This window comes from Amphibalanus amphitrite, unplaced genomic scaffold (assembly GCF_019059575.1).
Source record: "Amphibalanus amphitrite isolate SeventyFive unplaced genomic scaffold, NRLGWU_Aamphi_draft 001076F_arrow, whole genome shotgun sequence".
In the NCBI taxonomy this organism is placed as follows: Eukaryota; Metazoa; Arthropoda; class Thecostraca; order Balanomorpha; family Balanidae; genus Amphibalanus; species Amphibalanus amphitrite.
This window is the reverse complement of record NW_024882570.1, coordinates 120775-142160: the sequence shown is the minus strand read 5'-3', so window position 1 is coordinate 142160 and position 21386 is coordinate 120775. Positions and strand designations below refer to the sequence as shown.

At 51.3% G+C, this 21386-nt stretch overlaps 3 protein-coding genes across 5 annotated transcripts in view; 2 read left to right on the top strand and 1 right to left on the bottom strand.

Moving 5' to 3' along the window:
* LOC122369823 (DNA polymerase epsilon catalytic subunit A-like) overlaps positions 1–21386 on the bottom strand; it is a 48739-nt gene that overhangs the window by 20971 nt on the left and 6382 nt on the right. For both annotated transcript variants that reach the window (XM_043344879.1, XM_043344880.1), the window contains exons 3-14: positions 6307–6433; positions 5738–5956; positions 5293–5421; positions 4736–4833; positions 3637–3877; positions 3165–3314; positions 2628–2794; positions 2156–2288; positions 1483–1596; positions 1009–1221; positions 575–664; positions 81–186 (exon numbers count right to left, since the gene is read on the bottom strand). In XM_043344879.1, coding sequence (XP_043200814.1) covers positions 81–186; positions 575–664; positions 1009–1221; positions 1483–1596; positions 2156–2288; positions 2628–2794; positions 3165–3314; positions 3637–3877; positions 4736–4833; positions 5293–5421; positions 5738–5956; positions 6307–6433 — 1787 coding nt within the window. The remainder of the gene's footprint in view (positions 1–80; positions 187–574; positions 665–1008; positions 1222–1482; positions 1597–2155; positions 2289–2627; positions 2795–3164; positions 3315–3636; positions 3878–4735; positions 4834–5292; positions 5422–5737; positions 5957–6306; positions 6434–21386) is intronic.
* LOC122369824 lies at positions 7324–11306 on the top strand. 2 transcript variants are annotated; one of them, XM_043344882.1, is made up of 4 exons: positions 7324–7696; positions 8116–8263; positions 8898–9940; positions 10181–11306. In XM_043344882.1, the coding sequence occupies exons 3-4, from the start codon at positions 8958–8960 to the stop codon at positions 10563–10565; spliced, it is 1368 nt and encodes a 455-aa protein (XP_043200817.1). In that variant the 5' UTR covers positions 7324–7696; positions 8116–8263; positions 8898–8957; the 3' UTR covers positions 10566–11306. The 2 variants fall into 2 exon arrangements, with proteins under 2 accessions (XP_043200817.1, XP_043200816.1); XM_043344881.1 differs by having other exon boundaries at positions 7330–7696; positions 8064–8263.
* On the top strand, positions 11783–16575 carry LOC122369825. Its single transcript, XM_043344883.1, has 4 exons — positions 11783–12048; positions 13117–13256; positions 13500–14584; positions 15906–16575. Exons 1-4 carry the CDS (start codon positions 12042–12044, stop codon positions 16084–16086), a joined length of 1413 nt encoding a protein of 470 aa, XP_043200818.1. The 5' UTR covers positions 11783–12041; the 3' UTR covers positions 16087–16575.

Below are 21386 nucleotides of genomic sequence, written 5' to 3'. Positions count from 1 at the left end.
CCATGCCAAGCTGCAGTGCGCATCAGCTCACATAAACGTGACAACCAAAGCTGCAGGGAGCCACCCCGAGGTACACTCACCCACGTCCAGATGGTAGATGATAGGGTTCTCCAGCCGGTTGGGCGTGTCCCTCAGGTCTTCCAGCTTGGCCCGGACCTCGGAGAGCACCTCCTCGTAGTTGGTGACCTGAAGGAGACCAGGACGCATCAATAGGTAACGGCCAAGAAAGGTCATCATGGTCAGCCGCTTAATTAAAGACCTGTCAATTGCCACAATATTGCCAGGTTCGGTTAGAGAACAGCGTCATAGAGCAAGTTCAGAGGTCAGGTCACACTAGAGTCATGATGTCAGCATTTTGAACATTTCGTTTCTGAGAGAAGTGGTGACCGGTATCTGCAGAAGTGGTGACCGGTATCTGCCAGGTACGGGATCACAGTCGGCGTTCACTGTCATAGTCGCGAATAAACAGGCAGTCCACATAGTTATGTTCGCCTAATCGACACAAACACAGCTGGGCCAGCTAAGCAGCCCCTCTCCGGAGGCCGGAGCGGACCTCTCGAGGTGTTTCACTCACCTGCTCCATCGGTATCTTTTCTTCCACTTCAATGGCGAACCGTAGCGTGGCGTCAGCGTTCTCTAATAGCTTCTGGAACGCCTCCGGTACCTGACGGCCGTGCGATAGGGAATGGTTATCGCTAGGTTGAGCGTTAAGAATGATAGAAGTTCAAGAGGAGAAAGCATTTTAATTGCAGTGCAAAATGTTGCCCAAAGCAGCATACGTGAACGACTGTTCCACCTTTGTAGTAAGGGCCCAGTAATCTGTATCAGATAAAATGTTTTTCTTAAGCTAGAGCTCAAGACCAGACTAATCACAGAAGGCTGCTACGAACTGAGCAAATCGGCCGGCATGCAACTGAAGAGAGGCATCTGTACTGTCCACTACGCCACCCTTCCTTCCCGGCCGGCGGTAGGCCCCTCCACAGCCGACGGTAGCGTCCCTCCACTCACCATTCTGAAGCGGCACGGGATGTCGGCGCGGAACACACCCGACTCGATAGCCTCCACGTGTCCGCCCACGTAGGTCTCGCTGTCGAGCACGTGGCCGTCCTCGGTGATCTTGTTGTGCACCGTCTCCTGCTTGTTGGGGAAGACGATGTTGACTTTGAAGGCCTCAACCATCAGCAGCGCCTCGCAGAGTGTGCCGGAGCCCTTCCGCAGCACCTGGGTGGGGAGGGGAGAGTCAGACGGAGCTAAAGTCTCAGAGCACAGCCCAGACAGAGAGCGGCTGCGTACGTAATATTGCACTAGTATTATTTTATAAGAAAACGCGAATGATTCGTATTTACCTCTTTCTACCTGGTGTCGAAGAATCGCTTTACGACACTAAGTACAAGAGCTGAGCGCAGCCCTCTGTCCCTCTCCCCCAGCTACTCCGCCTGAGTCTCTTCGGCCGCGCCGTGCGCCGATGTCTGGCGATCTCACCTCATCGGGGTCCATCGGCAGGATGGTACACAGCGCAAAGATGAAAGGGTGCACGTACTTCATGTACAGGTAGTACGTGGCTACCGCGTCAGATACCGAGTAGTTGGACAACACCTGGAAAAGAAAAAAATCAGCTAAATTCATGGTCAGCTCACAATTGAACAGGTGTAAACCATATTATTTGTCTCGCGCGGAGTAAATGAGTCCATGACAATTAGGAGTCATAACTTTTCCTCTTCATAACTAAATTATGGCCCCATGCACCCATCCCCAAACGTGAGCTGCCATGCCCTTCCATACGTGGCTACCGCGTCAGATACCGAGTAGTTGGACAACACCTGGAAAAGAAAAAAATCAGCTAAATTCATGGTCAGCTCACAATTGAACAGGTGTAAACCATATTATTTGTCTCGCGCGGAATAAATGAGTCCATGACAATTAGGAGTCATAACTTTTCCTCTTCATAACTAAATTATGGCCCCATGCACCCATCCCCAAACGTGAGCTGCCATGCCCTTCCAATTCAGACGTAGATGTTTCCCTGGCTTTACATACGTACGCTGCGTCGCTTACTCTGAGGTCTGATTCCTTCAGCCCACAAACATGGGCCAAATCTTCCTTACTCCCAAAACGTAAGCTGGCTATGTATATCCCGTCGCAGAAATCCACCCACCTGCGGTTCCTCGTTGGCCATACGACACATATCCTCCGGGTTCAGCTCCACAGGATCGTACCGCAGCTTGGCTTTGGCCACGGCCTTGAGGTTCTGCGAGCCCACGGGCAGGTAGGAGTCGCGCCGCACCCAGCTAGGGACGATAGGGGTGGGGGCAAGGGTTAATTAAAGCGAACGGCTGAACGAAGGACGCAAATCTAAATGCGTAGATACTGTTCCACCACTGGTTCTACAGTGAAAAAGTATCATTGACCAGCACCTGACATGACATTCGAATCAAGATGATTTAACTCTCAATAGCTGTATAAAAATGCTACCGAAATAAACGACAGCAGCACATAGTAATACAATATCGAGGCACGGCAACCAATAACTGACACACAATGAATGACAACCAAAGCTGCACAGCATATTAAATTAACTACAGAGCATAGCAGCCGCCCAGACCAGACGACAGTGCCGGCGGACCCACCACAGACAGTCCATGTGGATGCTCGGGCGCGACACGTAGATACCCTCGTTGTTCTTGGAGAAGCCGATCTCTTTGGCCATGTCCAGGCCATGCACGGCGGCGCGTCCCTCGACGAACGGCCAGTCGAAAAAGTCGCCGTTGTAGGTGACGAAAATGTGCGGCCGGATCTGGGGACGAAGAGGGGAGGGGGAAGGCTGCAACTTCAGTGGTCAGCGGGGTAGCAGTGTGCCGATCGAACAACACAACTATGAAGACAGTCAGGAGCTAACTAACTAACATAGATCAGTCAGGCTATATCGTCACTACGATCCAGGCTGCGACGCCATTTCAGAGCAAATCGATTAATGTAGAACATATTATCAATTCGAATAGTCAATCAGCAATAACTCACGTCAAAGTTCAAGAGCATAACGGCCGGCGTGCCCTAGTGACGGTTGCTATGCCACTCAAACTTTTCATAAATACGTTCTGAAACACCAGCTAACTATAAAGCGTTACTCTCGGTACAGCTGCCCCTAAACAGAACGCCAGCCGCACCTCCAGAATGTGGTCGAAGAAGCGCTGTATGACGGCCGCCTCGTTCGGCTCGTTGAATATAATGAACGGTCCCTCAAACTCGGGCTTGGGCGTGTACTCGAAGTCCTCGATGTCCTGACTGACGATCTCACGGTTTGTGATCAGGTAGCCCTGTGAAAAGAGATTACACGTGAGTGGGAGGTTGAAGGCAAACATAAGTCGTTCCTATTTCAGTCACCCATGGAAGCACGGACGGCTGAGACCCAAGAGTAGCATGATAGTGCGACAAATTGAGCCTAAAAGAAATGTGAAAAAATATCGCTCAGCTAGACACATCTGCTAATGCTGAGGCTTAATCCAGCGATAAATTTTCAATAGGGTAGTTTACTGGCATACTTAACAAATTAAGGCTGACATGATTTGAACTACCTACATCATCTCCCTTCCCCCTTCCCCACATACTACTCCCGTTCTTCCGCCGAAGTTTGCCCACCTGGCCGTCCACCATATATGAGATCATCATGATCTGGTCCGTCTTCACGTCTGGAAACTTGAGCGGCAGCTTGGTCGTCTCAATATCGTAGGCCAGCACGATACAGTCGGGCCACTCGAGTAGGTCGGCGCGCAGGGTGATGATCGGCGGCTCCTGGCCGCGACTCCGCACCGAGTACCACTTGCCGATGAAGATGTGTTCGTCGATGCTGACCCGCACGTGGTAGGGAACGTCGTACTCCCTGTGGCAGAGGGGTACGTGGTGTTGTTTATATGGGAGAGGGGCAAAGAAGAGATACGAGGCCGCGGGGAGAGCTGGTTAAGTCACGCGAGAGAAGAAATTCGATATATTTTGTGTAACTAGGTAGCAAGGATTGCACGCCTAATTCCAAATTTTTGATCATTTGTGTTTAGCTAAATGGCGGGATGGCGTTGTAATCCTCCAGACGAGGCTCATTCAGGTAATATATCGATTACACTTAGAAGTTACTCACAGGCTTCCTCATCCATGAAAAGAAAAAGGATAGGTACAACGAATTTGCAATGTTCAACGAATTCACTCGACAAAGGCTGGCAAGGTGACTCACGACAGCTCGTCTTTTCACGTGAAATAGGAAATCGGAAGCAACTGCGGGACGGACCCTCGCTGTCTCATACGCCGGGCTATTTCCAGTCGGGTCCACGTCAGCCAGTGGCGATAGTGGAATCCCCCGCCCGTCGGTCCGGCTCCCACAACCCACCCGGACCTCTCGCTCACTCCCGGATACCGTCAGAGGAGCCGTGAGGTCACCGGGCGGAGCACATGCCCACGCTAGCTCCGGCGGGGATGCAGACAGCATCTTCCAATCGTCACAGCGCAGGCCCCCACTCCCCTCCACCTCACACACTCGGCTTTGTGATTCAGCCTGTCACCGCGGTAAAGCCTGACCGTTATTGCTAGGGGAAGCATCGCAGAGAAAGTGTCTGACTTCACATCCCTTCCCCCAACCACACTCTGCCCAGGGGATGGTTGCTGAACCCGTACCCTTTCACCAGGGAGAGTATCAAGAAGGATTTCTCCCTCACCCCAGAACGCTCGCTCAGCCGGTCGTCGATCGTACCTGATGTCAATGACGTTGTCCATCTGGTTTTTGTTATCAGTGACTTCATCGCCGCCGGTGCCGGCCATGTGAGACGTCAGAAGCTCCGAGTAGGCCGTCTGAAAACGGCACAACAGTGTTACGGCGTTACGGCAAATGACGACCTGAGGTCAGAGGTCAGTTATGATGAGCAGTGAGCTGCAGTGGGCGGTGACCTGAAGTCCACACAACTGGCTGTTAGAGCCGGTGGACAACCGAGCCAGATTGTCAACACAGCTAACTGGATGGATTGGGTGGAAACTGAGCCGTAAGACGATACAATACTCACATAACATCAGGATCAGACCAAGGATAGAATACACTCGTTGTGAGACCATTACACACACTGGGGACACAGCCAGTCTCAATGTGGTAGGACACCTCTCCGTTCGCCACATTTCCATGCAACTCCTATCCACCCATACAGGACAACAGCTTCCGACAAAGCTATGTAGCCTCCTTCCTGCTGTACATAAGGCAGCAGGAAGTAGATAGTCTTCCTCTCTCCCGTGACTGAGCAGCGGTGATTGAGCACCCACCTGTGACTCCCGGCGCTCGCGGTTGCGCCGCACCGCCTTCACCACGTCCTTCCGCACCTTCTGCAGCTCGTTGGTCGTCAGGAAGGACAGCTTCAGGAAGTTGCGCTTTAGACCGACCAGGTGGTTGGGCTGTCGGTGTCGGACAGAGGTCAAGTAAGGTCACTGGATGCCACATGGCCTAAACGCAGCGATCAGCTAATAAATAATCAATAAGCCAAACATTATTTCATCTCGCTCAACACACCATATGACTCGTTTCCGAGCATTTTCCACTAGTGACAGCCGACCGTTAGGGCCTCATCAGTTTGTGAAATATCGGGCAAGCAAACAAGGTTTCTATGCAAATTTTCACTCTAACCCACCACCCACCAACCTCCAACCTCGTCACTTACCGAACTTCAACCTCACCAAGCAGCAACTCCCTCTCACCCCCCTCCACACCCACCAGATCGAGATCCTCCTTGGAGACGGGCTCCACGGCGGCCAGCACTCCGGCGTACTTCTTGGACAGGAAGGCAGCGATCTCCTGGTGGGTGCCCTCCTCGGGTAGGATGTAAAAGTACGGTTTGAACGGCAGCGACACCTTGAAGCGGGCGCCGCTCTCCTCCAGGAAATAGTAGTCGACGGCGGCCACCAGCCGTTTGTCCTCGTCCAGTATCTCAGTCTGGCGACCGCGTAGTGGTCAAGCGATGCGTTAAAAACGCACAATGTCGCATGATAGAGCCACATTTAAACAGCTACATCGAGGCGAATCTGTCTTAATACGATGCAACCGACTTACATGTTTGCGACTTCAAAATTATTCGAAATTACATGTTTTCAATCAGCAATAAAAACAGCAACGATCAAAACAAGATAACAAATCCAGGTCACTTCAGTTCGGTTTATTTTTTCTCCAAAACATAAAAAGCTCAGTCAAGGCCAAACCAAAGCCGGTTGAGCAAGGTAAGAACGGTTTAGCCAGGCCTCTGGCGCCAAGAGGACAAGACGCAGGCCAGGCCAGGTCACACTCACGGCGTGAAAGTTGAGCAGCCACCCGACCCGCTCGCGGCCATCGCGGGCGCGGTCGAAGCCGAACTTGGTATCGATGGCGTCATTCTCGAGGCAGGTCTGCAGTCGTCGCTCGGATGCGTCTTCCTTCCTGTGGAGCGAGATAGAGGGTAGCCGTTAGTAGGAATTCAGGAAAAGACAGCGAGTCCAGGCCATTCCAAAGAGGTGGGCGGAACAGTCCACAGTGGATCCGTTTAACACCACAGACAGAATAGTTGGATCCGGTTGCAGACACAACCAGTCCATAGTGAACCTTATACAGACTTAACAGTTCACAGTGAGACCGGTGACATACAGAACAGCCCACAATGGATACGTTGATGGACAGAACAGTCCACAGTGGACCCGGTGAGGAAAAGAACAGTGTACAGTGAATCCGGTGGTGGACAAAACAACCCACAATAAGCCAACAGTCCACAGTAGACCCGGTGGTGGACAGGATAGTGACGCCAGCCACACCGGAGACGGAGCCAGCGCCGGACTTCCGCTGATACCAGGCCCAGACGGGACAGTCGCGCTACATGGGACGGGACAGCCGCGCCGGGAGGGGCGAGTCACCCTGGGACGTCCGCTCCCCTTGCAGTCCCAACAGGCTGCACTGCCGCTGCCCAATACACATGGCTGACGAATAATTTACGCTAGCCATAGCCGATGGGTGTCACAGATCCTGCGCTGCTCTGGATTCCGGTCTGACGGCGCCGATAGTCGGCTCAAGGTGCCGTCGCTCCTACCGCACTTGGCAAAAATGACCTTAAATTGAAGGAGAGTCCCATCGCGCGCGACATTTAACTCCCTAGCCATTAGTCAAACAGCTGAAGCGGCGACAGTTCCTCAATATAACCCCAGTCGGAGACTGGGGTCCGGCGTCTACTTTCGCGAAATGTCCGGCTCAGGGTCCGTCCAGCGCGGCGCCGGCTCGGACGGAAGTGGTGCTCTATCTGCAGCGACCGGAGGGAACCCAGCAGGCCACGGCTCGTCGCCGGGAGTTCCGAGTGCCGGCCGGCCAGCGGACACAGTGGCAGTGGCGGTCGCCGCAGCAGCAGAGACAGGGTTTGTGGTGCGATAGTGGCAGTAGAGAAGGGTGTGGTGTCACAGAGGATAGCGCTTTGTTATAGCGCACGGCGGGGTATCACAGCGGAGGGCGATGTGTATCAGAACAGCAGTGAACGCATCGACAGTGCGCGGCGAAGGGCGTTAGCTAGATGGTAATGGGCAGATGAACTAGTGTTTTGTCACATTCTAGCTGAAGGCACTGTCTTGGGTCCAGTGATTGACGCCGCCGGCAACCGAGGACAGGCAACTAGCGACGCAGTACCGAACACAGGCCATCAGTATCGGCAGCTCGAGATGTCAGGTTGGTAAAAAGTTAGCAAGTTAAATGATCGCATCAATAGGACCGCAGAAGCTGTCTGGATTCTTGAAGCGTATGAAACGCAACATGCATTTACAACATTATAAATCACTTATTACTTTCAACAAAAACCGTTCATGAACCATTCCAGAGTGCTACAACAGTTCTGTACATGGCGACGTCGTAATGAATGGTTATCCTCGGAACTTGGATGGTCGGTCCACCCCGCCAACCACCCCTTACATGTCGCCTATCTCATGGTTTCCGTACGTGCGCTGAATGCTCGCTAATATTACGCCGCTGGGCCCACCCCGGTTCCGCCGCGTTCGCTGCGTACAGGCAGGTGTGGCTGACACCCCACTCTATCCAGCTCCCTGTGGTCGCCATCTGCACCTGTTGGTGGTGTTTCTGCTGGGCTTCAGCTCTGTTCAGGAGGCACGGGCCCAGCTCTCAGCTAACGCTACAGAACCACCACTGGAGGAGAGCGCCTGGGTGGAGGTGGAGGACGGCACCTTGGAGATCAGGGATTTCTCCGGTCCTGTCCTCCCGCCGCCGCCGCTATTTGAACAGGTGACAGGACCACTCACGGCAGAGAGAGAGAGAAAGAGAGAGAGAGAGGGAGAGGGAGAGGGAGAGGGAGAGAGGGAGAGGGAGAGGGAGAGGGAGAGGGAGAGGGAGAGGGAGAGAGAGAGAGAGAGAGAGAGAGAGAGAGAGAGAGAGAGAGAGAGAGAGGAGAGAGAGAGAGAGAGAGAGAGAGAGAGAGAGAGAGAGAGAGAAGGGGAGAGAGAGAGAGAGAAGGGGAAGAGAGAGAGAGAGAGAGAGAGAGAGAGAGAGAGAGAGAGAGAGAGAGAGAGAGAGAGAGAGAGAGAGAGAGAGAGAGAGAGAGAGAGAGAGAGAGAGAGAGAGGAGAGAAACACAGGACATGGTGGTTCTGTCACAGAGAAACACAGGGGATGGTTTGTGCAATGCGCAGAGCGTATAGTCGGATCTAATGTGGTCCACTGTAAGCTGAAGTGTAGAATATAAATGCTACCAAGCACATAAACTTTTTGTTCTTAGCAGTACAGTTATCAATGAAGGGAGAAGAGTTGTCCTCGATGGCATTACCTATGCTAAGGCAGGCCAGGTTACGACATATGCGTCACTCATTTCATAACTGTGTGTGGTTTCGGAAGGCCCAGAAACTCAAATATTGTATTTGCAGGGGACAAACCTACGCATCATCGACAGCGCCTTCGACTCGATCGCCGAGGCCACGTTCCCGATGTACTCGAATGTGAGTAACGCCACGTTGGAACTGACCAACACAACCATTGGCGAATGGGGCGCCAACGACATGAAATCTTTCACCAGCATCACCGTCACCAACTGCACCATCCGACAGCTGGGCCACAGGGCCATCCAGTACGTGTCCGGCTTGGCATGGGACTGCCGGCAACAGGACCCAGAGCGCGGTATCGCCGTCACCTTCAGCGGCACCACCATCCAGTGGGTGGACCGGGGCGGCGTGACGCTGGACGGGCGGCGCGCCCTGCTGCACATCACCGACAGCACGCTGGGGGCGCTCGAGACGCACGCCTTCCAGCTGGGACTGGTCACGGAGCTCCGGCTCCAGGACACCATCGTCGGCGCGCTGGCCGTCGATCCATTCTGCCGCGTCTGCTCCAGCTGGGTGACACTTGAGCACAACCAGTTCCTGCACGTGCCGCCACACGCGCTCCACTTCGGCTCGTCAGCCTGCGCGCCCAGCCGCGGAAACCCCCACTGCGAGGTGCTGTACTCGCACAAGCGCCAGGTGGCTGTGAACGGTACGCGGCTGTCGTGCACGCAGCTCGGCTGGCTGCGGGAGGCGCTGAGACTCTGTGGCGTCCTCTCCGAGCACACCAGCAAAGACTACCGCCAGTTCGGGGACTCGTCACACTGCAGCGACCGCAACGAGAGCGTGTCCAGTTTCCTGCTCAGCGAGCCGGCGCCGCAGCCGGGACCCGAGCCCGGCGGCGACTGGTGCTACCACGAGGGCACCATCGCCGGCGTGGCCACGGCGCTAGCGGTCGGCTTCCTGGCGGTGGGCTTCCTCGCCGCGAGGTGCCTGCCGTGGGGTCGCCCAGCCGGCACGCTCTGCTCCCGTCGGGCCGACTCGTGCGACATACAGGAGACAGATGATAAGGGGATCAGCCTGCCGCTGCAGTCGACTGGCAGAGCGGAGCCGAAAGCCAAAGCCGCCGACTCCACAGACGTGCCCAGCAGGTGAGATACCGTCGAAACTGGCAGCACCGCAGGCAGGCCGCGAGCGGCGCAAGCGGTTTTCGTTGCTACGCCTGGACGGAAATGTGCATGACAAACAAACGTTTAAATGTACTCGAAATTCAGAGAAACGAATCATTCAGAAGTACCTATCGGCAGCTATCTGCTCGCCTTTCTTGTACATACCTGCCGCACCAATCACGGCGCTTTTCCACTAACTTCAAGTTCTCTCTGCGTTTCCAGGTCAGCCGACGGCCGGTACGCGGCCTACCCAGTCCAGACTCCCACCCGTCAGGCAGCGACCGGCACGCCGCAGCAGCAGCGGGGTCGGTTCCTGCCGAGCCCTGCCCCGGAGCCGGCGGCGCAGCCAGCCAGACAGCGCAGTCCCCGGCCTACACGGCCCGCTAAGGACCGACAGGCGCCACCCAGTCGGGAGCAGCCGCGCCGGGAGCCGAGACGGGCTGCTGCCCAGCCGCCCTCCGCGGCCGAACCGGTCTACGAGAACCAAGACAAGTGGCTGGGGGGCGACCAAGAGCCGGTCTACGCCAACCAGCAGTGGCCAGTCACAGAGGACGAGCCCGGAACAGCCAGGCACATCTACGGAAACCTGCACAACACGCAAATATAATGGACTCGAGGTTAAGATTGAGATAAGGTGGAGGAACTGTGTGCATGATCGCAGCAGTTGAGTTAGCTCATTTGACGTTAATTAGGAGTAGCCAATCGCCCAGCAGTCAGAGTGACCAGCTGCCCACGTCCGACAAGTGCCAGGTAGCGGATGATGACCAAAACACGTCACACTGCGCTCGCTGATCAAGCTCCAGAACATTCCGAAAAGCGCATAATGATACATAGGTACGCAAAGTACGTAGTCTAAGACTTTCGAACAAATACATTGAAATGAATGTCGCAGAGCATTCGATTGCATTCCTGAGATTCTCAGTTAGTCACTGTTTTCTAGAAATGCGGCGCTAGTGCGATGCAAGCGAGGACAGAATGCTTTTGAGCAAAGGACCCACCCTGTCGGTAAAGGTGACTGTGTGCAGACATATTGGTGATGCCAACGAGCGGCAACAGTGTGAAAAGGTGGCAGGATAAAAGTGATCGGGCACGAGTGAAAGTGAACACGCGTACAATACGAAGCGTCAAGACTCGGTGCTCCGCTCGCGTACTACTGTCACAGATGGACAATGAAGTCACACGTTTCACGGGAAGCGGCGTTTCGATAATCGATGCCACGATGTCACATGGCATGCGAGTGCGAGTATGGGTGCGTGCGTTTTGTTCAGTGTGACTGTCACATTTATAACATATAGTTAATGAGGTGGAAAAGAGTTGTTGTCGTTTGAATACACGATATTCGTTGTAATGATTTGTTGAAATCGGCTCAGCACTCCTTATCAAGCAAAAGAAAAGGCAAAACCATACGGCCACCGACCACGAAACTAGCATCTAAACGCAGACCTGTAGATACATACAGAACCAGTAGCAAGTTTACAGGCATACCTGTAGCACGCATATAGAAATGGAATATTCGAAAACTTAGGCTTAGCCTGTCAAAGGGGCATGCTCCGCGCAGGTGACTTTCGCAAAAAAAAATCAATACACAGAGTGCCGAAGTAACCAATAAAAACGACAACACAGTACCTAACAATGCAAAATAGTTACACAATACAATACACCACACACAGAGCAGGAAGAGCGCCGACTGAACTCCACCCAGCCCGGTGTTTCCCCGCGGCAGCGCTGCAGCCAGGTCAGTGTGACCTACCGCTGACGTGGAACCGATAGCAGCAGCAAAAGGAAGCTCACGGCGCGGGGCCGCGGGCCGGACGTCAGGCCGATACGCGCACGGCCGGCGCCCCTCGCCGCCGTCCGCCGCGACGCAACTGACCAGACCTCGGCGGCAGGGAGCGCCTTCTGACACCACAGTCTTCGTGCCGAGCGCGAGCGGCGGGCGAGGGTGGAGTGGGCTGAGACGACAGACCGTCTCTATCATTATAACAAGAAATTATAATGTGACAGGACATAAAGGACCAGAGAAGACGAAGACCAAAGGCGACTAGGATTCCAGGGACAAGAGCGGACCTGAGAGTGCAGCGCCATGTTCGGTGAGTACAGTCATTTAAGGCTTTGACAGTGTATACGATGGCCCAAAGTGGCCATGATACAAGATATTGTACTGTTTATTAACTATCGTGGTTGGAAACTGGGTGCGCTGGTGTAGCCCCTCAGTTGACGGATGTATTTAGCGATAGTAAAGTAGCTCTTCTGTGAGAAAGGGGTATCGTGGCAGACCCCCACTCTTGCCCCTATGCCGGACCACATTCAATGAATGCGAACCGGGCTGCAATGTAACACATCCACGAGCATACGCAGTATCACCAGTATAACGCCTTTTGGGGCGACTAACGGAGCGAGCGAGAGGGTGGGCCTTGCACGTGCGAAATTGTGAGGGGTACCTCCAACTGACTTGTGCACGGCACCCTACTAACCGGTTTCTACCAACGTGCCAAATTTGGGCACAATCGGCCCAGCCGTTCTCGAGATCTGGAAGCGGCACCCTGCACGTGCGCACGTGCAAAATGGGTCCCAACTGACTTGTGCACGGCACCCTACTAACCGGTCCCTAACTGTGTACCAAATTTGAGCGCAATCGGTCGAGCCGTTCTCGAGATCTGGAAACGACCCCTGCATGTGCGCACGTGCAGCAGCACCCCAACTCTGGCACATGGATATGCAGTGCCTAGTGGGTGCCTACCTACATGCCAACTTTCAGCGCAATCGGCCAAGTAGTTACCGAGATATTGCAACAATTACAAAACGGACACCTCTTCGTTTTGCACGTGGCACGTGCATAAGGGGTCACCCACATGCATCAGGAATAGTCCAATGCTTGGTAGAAGGAATGAAGCTACCCTACAAAAATTACCGCGTGTAAATCGGTCAAGTGGTTGCTGAGATATAAGCCTCGCAAAAGCGTGACCACGGCCGGCCGGCCGGCCGGCCGCTCATACTCAGAAATTTCCGTTAATCTAAGGAAAGACTACGCTCGCTTCGCTCGCTCCGTAACAACCTATGTAAGCCATTTTTCATAGTATTTTTATGGGTGATGAATGATGATTGTCAAATCGTACCGTAATTGATCTAGTTATTTTTTTTTTCATTTTCCTTTGCAGACCAAGATGTGAGGACGAGGCTGTTACTGTCGGTTCTGCTAGCCGTTCTGCCACTTTCGGCACAGAAGCTGGGTGAACTGCCGGGAAACAGTGCCGAGTCGATCGACAACTGCAGCAGCGTCATTCAGGTGCTGGAAATGGTGAGGAATGGTGAACGCCAGAGCTATGGATAAATATGACTCAGAGCAGGCAATAGCATTTTCCTCTCTCAACTTTCCATGCCAGAGATAATTCTACTTCAATCGTGGTTTCAGAGTCTACCCTAATTAATTGATATTGACCACAGATTCACAGACGTTTAGCCAGTCTTGCAGTGCGATTGTAAGCATCCAATGGAGATAATTCACCATAGAGACAACATTCACCGCGAAGCCTCGTTTCAGGAGCGGCGCATCGTGATCCGCGACAAAAACATCACAACACTCAGCAACGACACATTCAGCTGTGTCAGAAATCGTTCGGACGCGTGGAAGCTGGACGTCATCAACACTCGAGTCGCTCGGTGGCGGAGCTGCCAGCATGTCCAGTGGAGTGGCGTCACGGTCACCAACAGTGCCATCGGCCAGCTGGACGGGGGCGGCATCAGCGTGCAGCGCCGCCGGGAGTCGGAGAGCTGCCGGCGCGGCGCGGAGCAGACGGCCGTGCGTCTCACCGACACCACCATCGACTCGCTGCTGCCGGACGGCATTGTCATGGAGGTGGCGCGCGGCTCGCTCACCATGCAGCGCTGCACCATCGGAGCGCTGGCTCCGGCCGGCATCCGACTGGCATTCCGCGTGCAGCTCGCCATCAGCGAGACCAACATCGACCGACTATCGGCCGGCGCCTTCTGCAACGTGTGCTCGGACGTTGTGCACATCAGCGGCAGCCATCTGCAGCCGATCGGACCACTACCGGAGGCGGCGCTCCGTCTCGGCTCGCCCGCGTGTCGCGTCCAGTGTCCGCAGCAGCGACTGCGCGTGCGCAAATTCACCGACAACCGCCTGCCGGGGGAGGCGGTGGAGGCGTTACAAGAGCCGCTGCGTCGCTGCCGACAGGGTCTGCCGCTGGTGACCGGCTGCGGCGGGGAGGGCAGCGACGGCGGCGTCTGCGGCGACCTGCGGCTGGCGGTCGGCCGCTCCAGCTGCCTGGTGCGCTCCGCCCGGCTGCTGCAGCTCGTCGAGCTGGCTCCGTGGTGGACCGACCCGGCCGTCTTGGTGGCCGCGGCGGTGGCACTCACTGCCGGCTTCCTGGTGGGCCTGCTCACCCTCCACCTCTGCCAGTGTCGCCGCCGGCGCCCGCACAGCCGGGTCAGCTCAAAACGGACCGTAAAGCAGAAGAGTGTTGTGGAGGTGGCGCCGGATGCTCCGTCAGAGTTGGAGGTGGAGCCGACGACCGCGCAGCACACGTTCCACCAGTACCGAGAACGCGTCAGCCTGCTGTGGCGCGGCGGTGCCGGGCTCTGGAGCACCGTGGCACGCGAGGGCAGGTGGGTGCTGACAGGCGCGTGAGGAAACTTCCCTGTGTGATGTGTGCGGTCACGGTGCCAGGGGGTAGTGACACGCCGGTCTACAGTCGATCCGCGACACGATCATAATTGAGGTTTAGGGGCGTTCGTAACATAATGACTATCAGCATTCGCAATTAAAAATAACTTAAAAAAGGTTGAGAAAATACACAGCCAGAACAATAAAAAACTGAGCGCCTTAAAGGGACTATCCCACCTTCTAAAATGTTGTTAAAACCAGATAAATTGTGCCCGACTTTATAGATTGGATGACCAGGAACACGCTTCTGGCATTTATTTTTCATAAAACATCTTAGGCTTCCCATATTCCAAACACAAACTTTCAAATATGTGACGTCACAGCCCAAAATTACCTCCTTCCCCAGGCCACATTACTGTCATAAAGCTGATTCTTTTTACTCTGTAGGCACCACAACAAAGTTCAGACCAAGTTTTAAGCGATTTTTCAACGAACAAACCCATTTAAAGGGACCCTCCCACCTTCAAAAAAGTTAATGAATTGGCATGAAAGTGATGTCGCTCGGTTCAGAAAGAGCAAAAACGAATATGTACCAAATTTCATCGAAAAATATTCACCGGTTTTCAAGATATTAGACTTTTACTTTTGTTTACTTTTTGGGATCTCCGCTGTTCCTAGCGACTTTATTTGAAAGTGCGGCATTTGTTGCGCGCAAAGCAGCATATACCACCGCGTGCTACAAAACGTTTTAGTCAAACATTTAACGGACGTTCGAAAGCCTGATGACGTCATCAGATTCCCGTAATGGTTAAGAGATAGGGACCACGCTGGTCCCACCCTGCAAGTAAAGGGAAGAAATTTCTTGAACACCATAAAGCTGCGGGGGTTGCGACCAGGATAAATGGTGGTTTCTGAGCCTGGCCGCAAACTTGGCTATCTCAACTCAAAACTAATGTTAAGGTGGGAGGGTCCCTTTAAATCAGAATGACTAAACGAGGTGACGTCACACTAACGGTCGCTCCATGTTGAAGATAGGGCCTTGCACAAGGCCCATTTTCAAATGAAGGGAACGAATTTCTTCAACACCAAGAGGCCGCGGGGGTTGCAACCTAGATAGATAGTGGTTTCTGAACCTCGCCGCAAACTTGGCTATCTCAACTCAAACCCCATGTTAAAGGTGGGATAGTCCCTTTAACATTATCAATAATCTTGAAAACAGATACAGCGATACCGCAGAGTGTACGACAATGTCGTTCAGGGCGCCCATTGAACTTGATGACTGATCACCATCGGATTTACTTACCATCGGATTTCTGTTTGCAGCATCTACGCGCGCCCGGCGCCGCCGGTGGATCCTCCCGCTCCCTCCGTCTCCAGCACCGGTAGAGCCCATCGACGTGCACAGAAGCCCTTCTCTAACCTGTACGAGAACTTGCATGGCTCGTGGAAGGGGCGGCGACGCCCCGGCGCATCCGGCCCACCGGCGCAGTTCGGCACGACCTAGGGACGGCGGCGAACACGGCACGCGCTAACGGGAACAATCAGCTACAAAGGACCACCTCCAAGCTATCGTGGCTCCGGGAAGAATCAGCTACACAAGACCACCTCCAAACAATCGAGGCTCCATAACTGGCTTTTTGTTGTGGCGAGCCGACAGCTGCCGCCGATTTTCTGGCCCACGACAATCCGTGGCATAAACGCAGATTGGAAAAACACAGGCTGTTTCTGTTTTAAACTAGGCTCGTGTTCGTTGATGTCCTTTTTCATGCTTTGTGAGGTTATGTACAATTTCATCTTTGCACTATTACCCGCACCGTTTCATTCATCGGGTATCGCCTATGCTGTCATAGTTCATCAGTTTGTAAGCGGTATGACTACACCGTCATTCACATGCATTAATAGCTGAGAATGGATTGTGGGCTCGTTGGTTTAAGCAGTCTTTCGCATAAGCGTTACATTCGCAGAATATAATATACAAGTTACACATCCTGAACCTTGTTTTAGAGTTACTGATTACCAATGGGCCGTCACCATCATCCAGCGTTTCGAGGTGATCACCATAGGTCATAACTTACGGATGGAGGGGAGAACCCCGGGAATACAGCAGACCAGCTCACAGTTACGATACCTATTAGTGATGTCAGTTATAGAAAATCGTGATACCGATACCAAACCAAATACCAACAATAACCATAGGAAAATACCAAAACCAAACCAACTTCAGAAACTGAGGGAAATGCCAACTTTTTACCGAATTCACAGCCTCTTTTACCCAAGTTGGTATCGGTTTGGTATCGGTATACCAAAAAGTTGGTATCCGATTGACATCTCTAATACCTATCCAATACGAGAAACATTAATGGCGACCACAGTTTGGCTCCGCGAAGCCCTGAACAAGTTTCTGGGCTGCCGTCTGTGTAGCTTCCGAGACTACCTGAACTAAAAGTGACCAATATGAACTTACCTTTGCGTTGCTATGCCTGAAACTGGCACTCTTGCCGCATAACTCTTATAGCACAACTCTGACGGCATGGACGAGGAAAAAAATTCGGGCAAATCTGCGACGATCTCATGTTTAGTAGAACGTTGGAATGGTCGTAAATAAATGACTTTCGATACATATCACTTTTCGATGCGACTGAAACAGTCTCCTAGACTGTTCGACATCGACCGAGGGTCTGTTTCTTTACCGTCTCCTTAGCGTTCGTTCAGGCCGTTCAGACCGGTGGAGTACGGCAGGCCAGACCGTGTCTGGCCATCCCACACCAGCCCAGTGTCCGAAACCTGACTAGATGTCACCTAGGTCAAGGAGAGCATAGAGGATCTGACCGGCAGGTTGTTGTAGTATGGGCCAACATGTCTTCAGCCAGCTCAATCTGTTTATCAATGATAAACAGTGCAGCAAGCTCAAAACACAACTGATATGATGTTCAAATGCAAAGATACATATATACATTAGGGTGTCCCAAATTTCACTAAGTTTTCCAATTCACTTAGGATACACCGGGATCCCGTTCCTTGGTTCATTTGAACCTCACACACCAATTTATAGAGTAAACTACTGGTAAACAAGGTTGCCGCTAGTGCTCTGAAGTTTTATTTGCATTTTGGTGTTATATGATAGTGCAGCGTTGTAGTCTCCGAATGCAAAATGGGAAATATGTGTAAGCAACGTAGCAATATTACCTTCTTCGATGCTCAGTGATGCTCAGATCCCACGCACATTGCACAATGATGAAAATCCGGGTTTATGTACGCATACATACGTGTGAAACTGTGTGTGTGCGTGCCCGTATGCCTCTGCGTATGTGTATATGTGTGTGTGTGTGTGCGCGCGCGCGCGACTGCGTGCGTGCCTACCGGATAGAAGGCAATGCCAGTTTTAATCTTGGTGTGGGTGATTTCATGTGCCGCTGATTTCGTTTAGGAGTCAGCGATCAAATAAAGGTCTCAGGTTAGTGCTTCAAATGTCTCGCTTCAGATCGAACCGTCTGCGGCAATGGCACACCACATAAACGCAGATTGAACAGAATCAAATTTACATTGCAGCTATGGGTATTAAGTTCACCGTACCCTGACCTGAGACCGTCCACGCGTAACATCACCGTACCCTGCTCCGAGATCCGTCTAAACAAACATCATGCCTTGCTCTGAAAACCGTCTGAAACATCGTACCCTATTCTGAGCTGCGTCTGCGAGAGGGAAGGGTATTAGAACTTGCAGTATCTCAACTTGAGCAAACAATGAATAGTAATCCTAACCGTGAAACGGCTAGTGAACTGGCGGATGCTCAGGGAAAACTAGAAGAGCATAGACAAATTTTGATGAGTGGGAACATAACCCGATCTAGGGTGCAATGGTTTGAAGAAGGGGAGAGATCGACCAAGTATTTCTTGGGTCTGGAAAAACGCAATTACGTTAGCAAATTAATACCGTGTTTGCAGACAGATGATGGCGAGACAGTTCAAAATCAAAATGAAATTCTTAGCGTGGTAGAGCGTCATTTCAGCGAGATGTTTCGGTCACACGACACGGAAGACGATCCGCTTGAATTTTTGAACTGTGTAGAACTTCAAAAACTTACTAAGGTCGATATAGACCATATTAAAGTAGCGTTGACATTGAAGGAGGCTGGACACGCCCTTTATGCAATGAAAAACAATAAGTCGCCAGGTAGTGACGGGTTTCCAGTAGAGTTTTATAAATTCTTTTGGATAGATCTAAAATTTATTGTGATGAGGATGTTGTCGTCTTGCTTCACGTCACGAGTCATGCCACCGTCATTTAGAGAAGGTATCATAACTTTGATACCGAAGGGTGGGAAACCCAGGAACCTGATCAATTCATATCGACCTATTACGCTCTTGAACACAAGTTATAAAATTTTATCCGCTTGTATAGCAAATAGATACAAACAAGTGGTAGGGAAGTTAGTAGATCCAGCACAGACTGGGTTCATTAAAGGTCGATTTATCGGAGACAATACGCGGTTGATGAGTGATATCATGACGTATTTGGAACATGAAGGACGTTCCGGGATCTTTTTGAGTCTGGATATTGAAGGGGCGTTCAACACACTAAGCTGGAAATTTATTAGCGCCGCTCTGGATAAGTATAACTTCCCTGCAGAATCCATTAGATGGTTTCATTTGATGAATGAGGGGACATATGCAAGAATTCTATACAATGGACATTTGTCTAACAAAGTTAAACTGCTTAGATCCTGTAGACAGGGGGACCCTGTAAGTCCTTATATTTTCTTGTTGGCCATTGAGTGTTTAGCTTCACTTGTGAGGCAAAACAAGAATATTCGTGGAATTGCAATAGGTGACGTAGAGAACAAAGTATCATGTTATGCGGATGATACCCTCTTTTTCTTAGATGGCTCTGTCAACAGCTGCAGATGCCTTTTTCATGACCTAGGAGTGTTCGCGAAGTTCTCTGGATTGCGCCCGAATATAACTAAAACCGAGGCTATGTGGGTAGGTTATGATGTACAGAATAAAGCAAAGATCTGTGAAGAACTTCCGATTAAATGGACGAAACAGATAAAGGTTCTTGGAATCATTTACGAAAGTGATATCCAGAAAATGACCAATAATAACTTTGAAAGGAAAAAGGGAGAAATTCATGCGACTATTAAAGACTGGCAGAAAAGATACCTAACCATATACGGGAAAATATGTGTAATAAAAAGTCTAATAATACCTAAACTGACACATTTATTCGCGGCACTACCGAATCCATCGCCTGATTTTTTGAAAGAGTTAAATACGATTCTATTCAATTTTGTATGGAACGGGAAGCGAGATAAGATAAGTAGGAAGAGTCTTGTACAACCGATAGAATATGGAGGAGCTGGAATGATAGACGTCAACCTGTACCTTAAGTCGTTGAAAATTGCGTGGGTTAGGCGAATGTTGCAGTCTGATAGCCAGTGGATACAACTTTTTGAAAGTAAAATAGGTCAGAAGAATTGCATCTGGGATAGAAATGCAGTGTCTTTGCGAAATTTCAGTAGACGAGTGTCATATAGTCGTTTCTGGTGCGAGGTTATGGAAGCAGTAGCAGACTTAAAAGATGCATATGGAGATTACTCATTAGATGAAATGGCCGCAAGCACGCTTTGGTATTCTGACTTAAGCAAATTTTGCACTAGCAGAATCAACGAGTGGTATTCTAAGGGGATACATTATTTGAACGATTTACTGAACGCAGACGGTAATATTATGTCATTTGAGGAGATGAAAATTCAATATGGAATAGAAGGTGTGCAATTTGACTATGATTGTCTGGTGAATAGTTTACCGAGAACCTGGAAGGCAGCCAACAAAACTAAGCTAATTGGACCTCTTATAGACCCATGCTTGTCTTTTATAGTTTCCAAATCACAAGGATCAAAACACATTTATTGGAAGTTGATGCAGAAACAGATTAAAAGCCATGCACATAAATGGGAATGTACTAGGGTTACCCGCGTGCTCCGCAACGCGAAGGGGGGATTTTTTGACCCGTGGGTATTGGGTTGGTCTGTGTCGATTTGGTTGGTAGATATCCATTTCGTTCGATTGCTTTTTGACGGCCAAGCATTTTGTAAGAAAACAAAAAGATACATCGCATCGAGGTGCCCGTGTCGTATTATCATGCGTTCTACTTTAGAATGATTCGAAAACTGGCGTGAAGTCTTTTGAGGGCCATCGATGAATTTCGCTAAAAATGACAATGTAATGGTTTGGAACATTTACATTTTTATGGATACTGTTGCTAATCATGCAAAAATGAAGAGTGAATATTGGACAGAATTGAATGCTCTATCCAATGGTACCATATTCAATTGCCAAAGGTATCAGGTTATGCAGCGAACCCCGTGTGATTAATAAAGTGGCACAAAATTGACAAACACCATTTTCTCCTGTGATTTGCACCACCTTGATTTGGATCAATCAGCTTTTCACAATTTTTATATGAGAGGCGGTACCTTTCTCTTGCAAATAGGCGTTGATTCAACTCGCTCCATTTAACAGTCACCTAAAAATAAAATTAATTCCAAAATCCCTCAAAAACCGCAATTTTTCAAATAAAAGTGCCCTCTCCGGTGCACGTGGAGCGTGCTATCCTCTGCATTGCACACCATTCAATAGCCCGTTCAATTCTGTACACGATGCTGTTTTCCCCGTGCCGGTCGGACCCCTGGTCACCAAGATATTGCACGGGAACTGGACCCGTGTCGGCCAAAATTAGCCGTTTTCGCCCGATTTCGCACGCCGATTTATACATGTAAAGTCTATGACGCGAATTTGCACT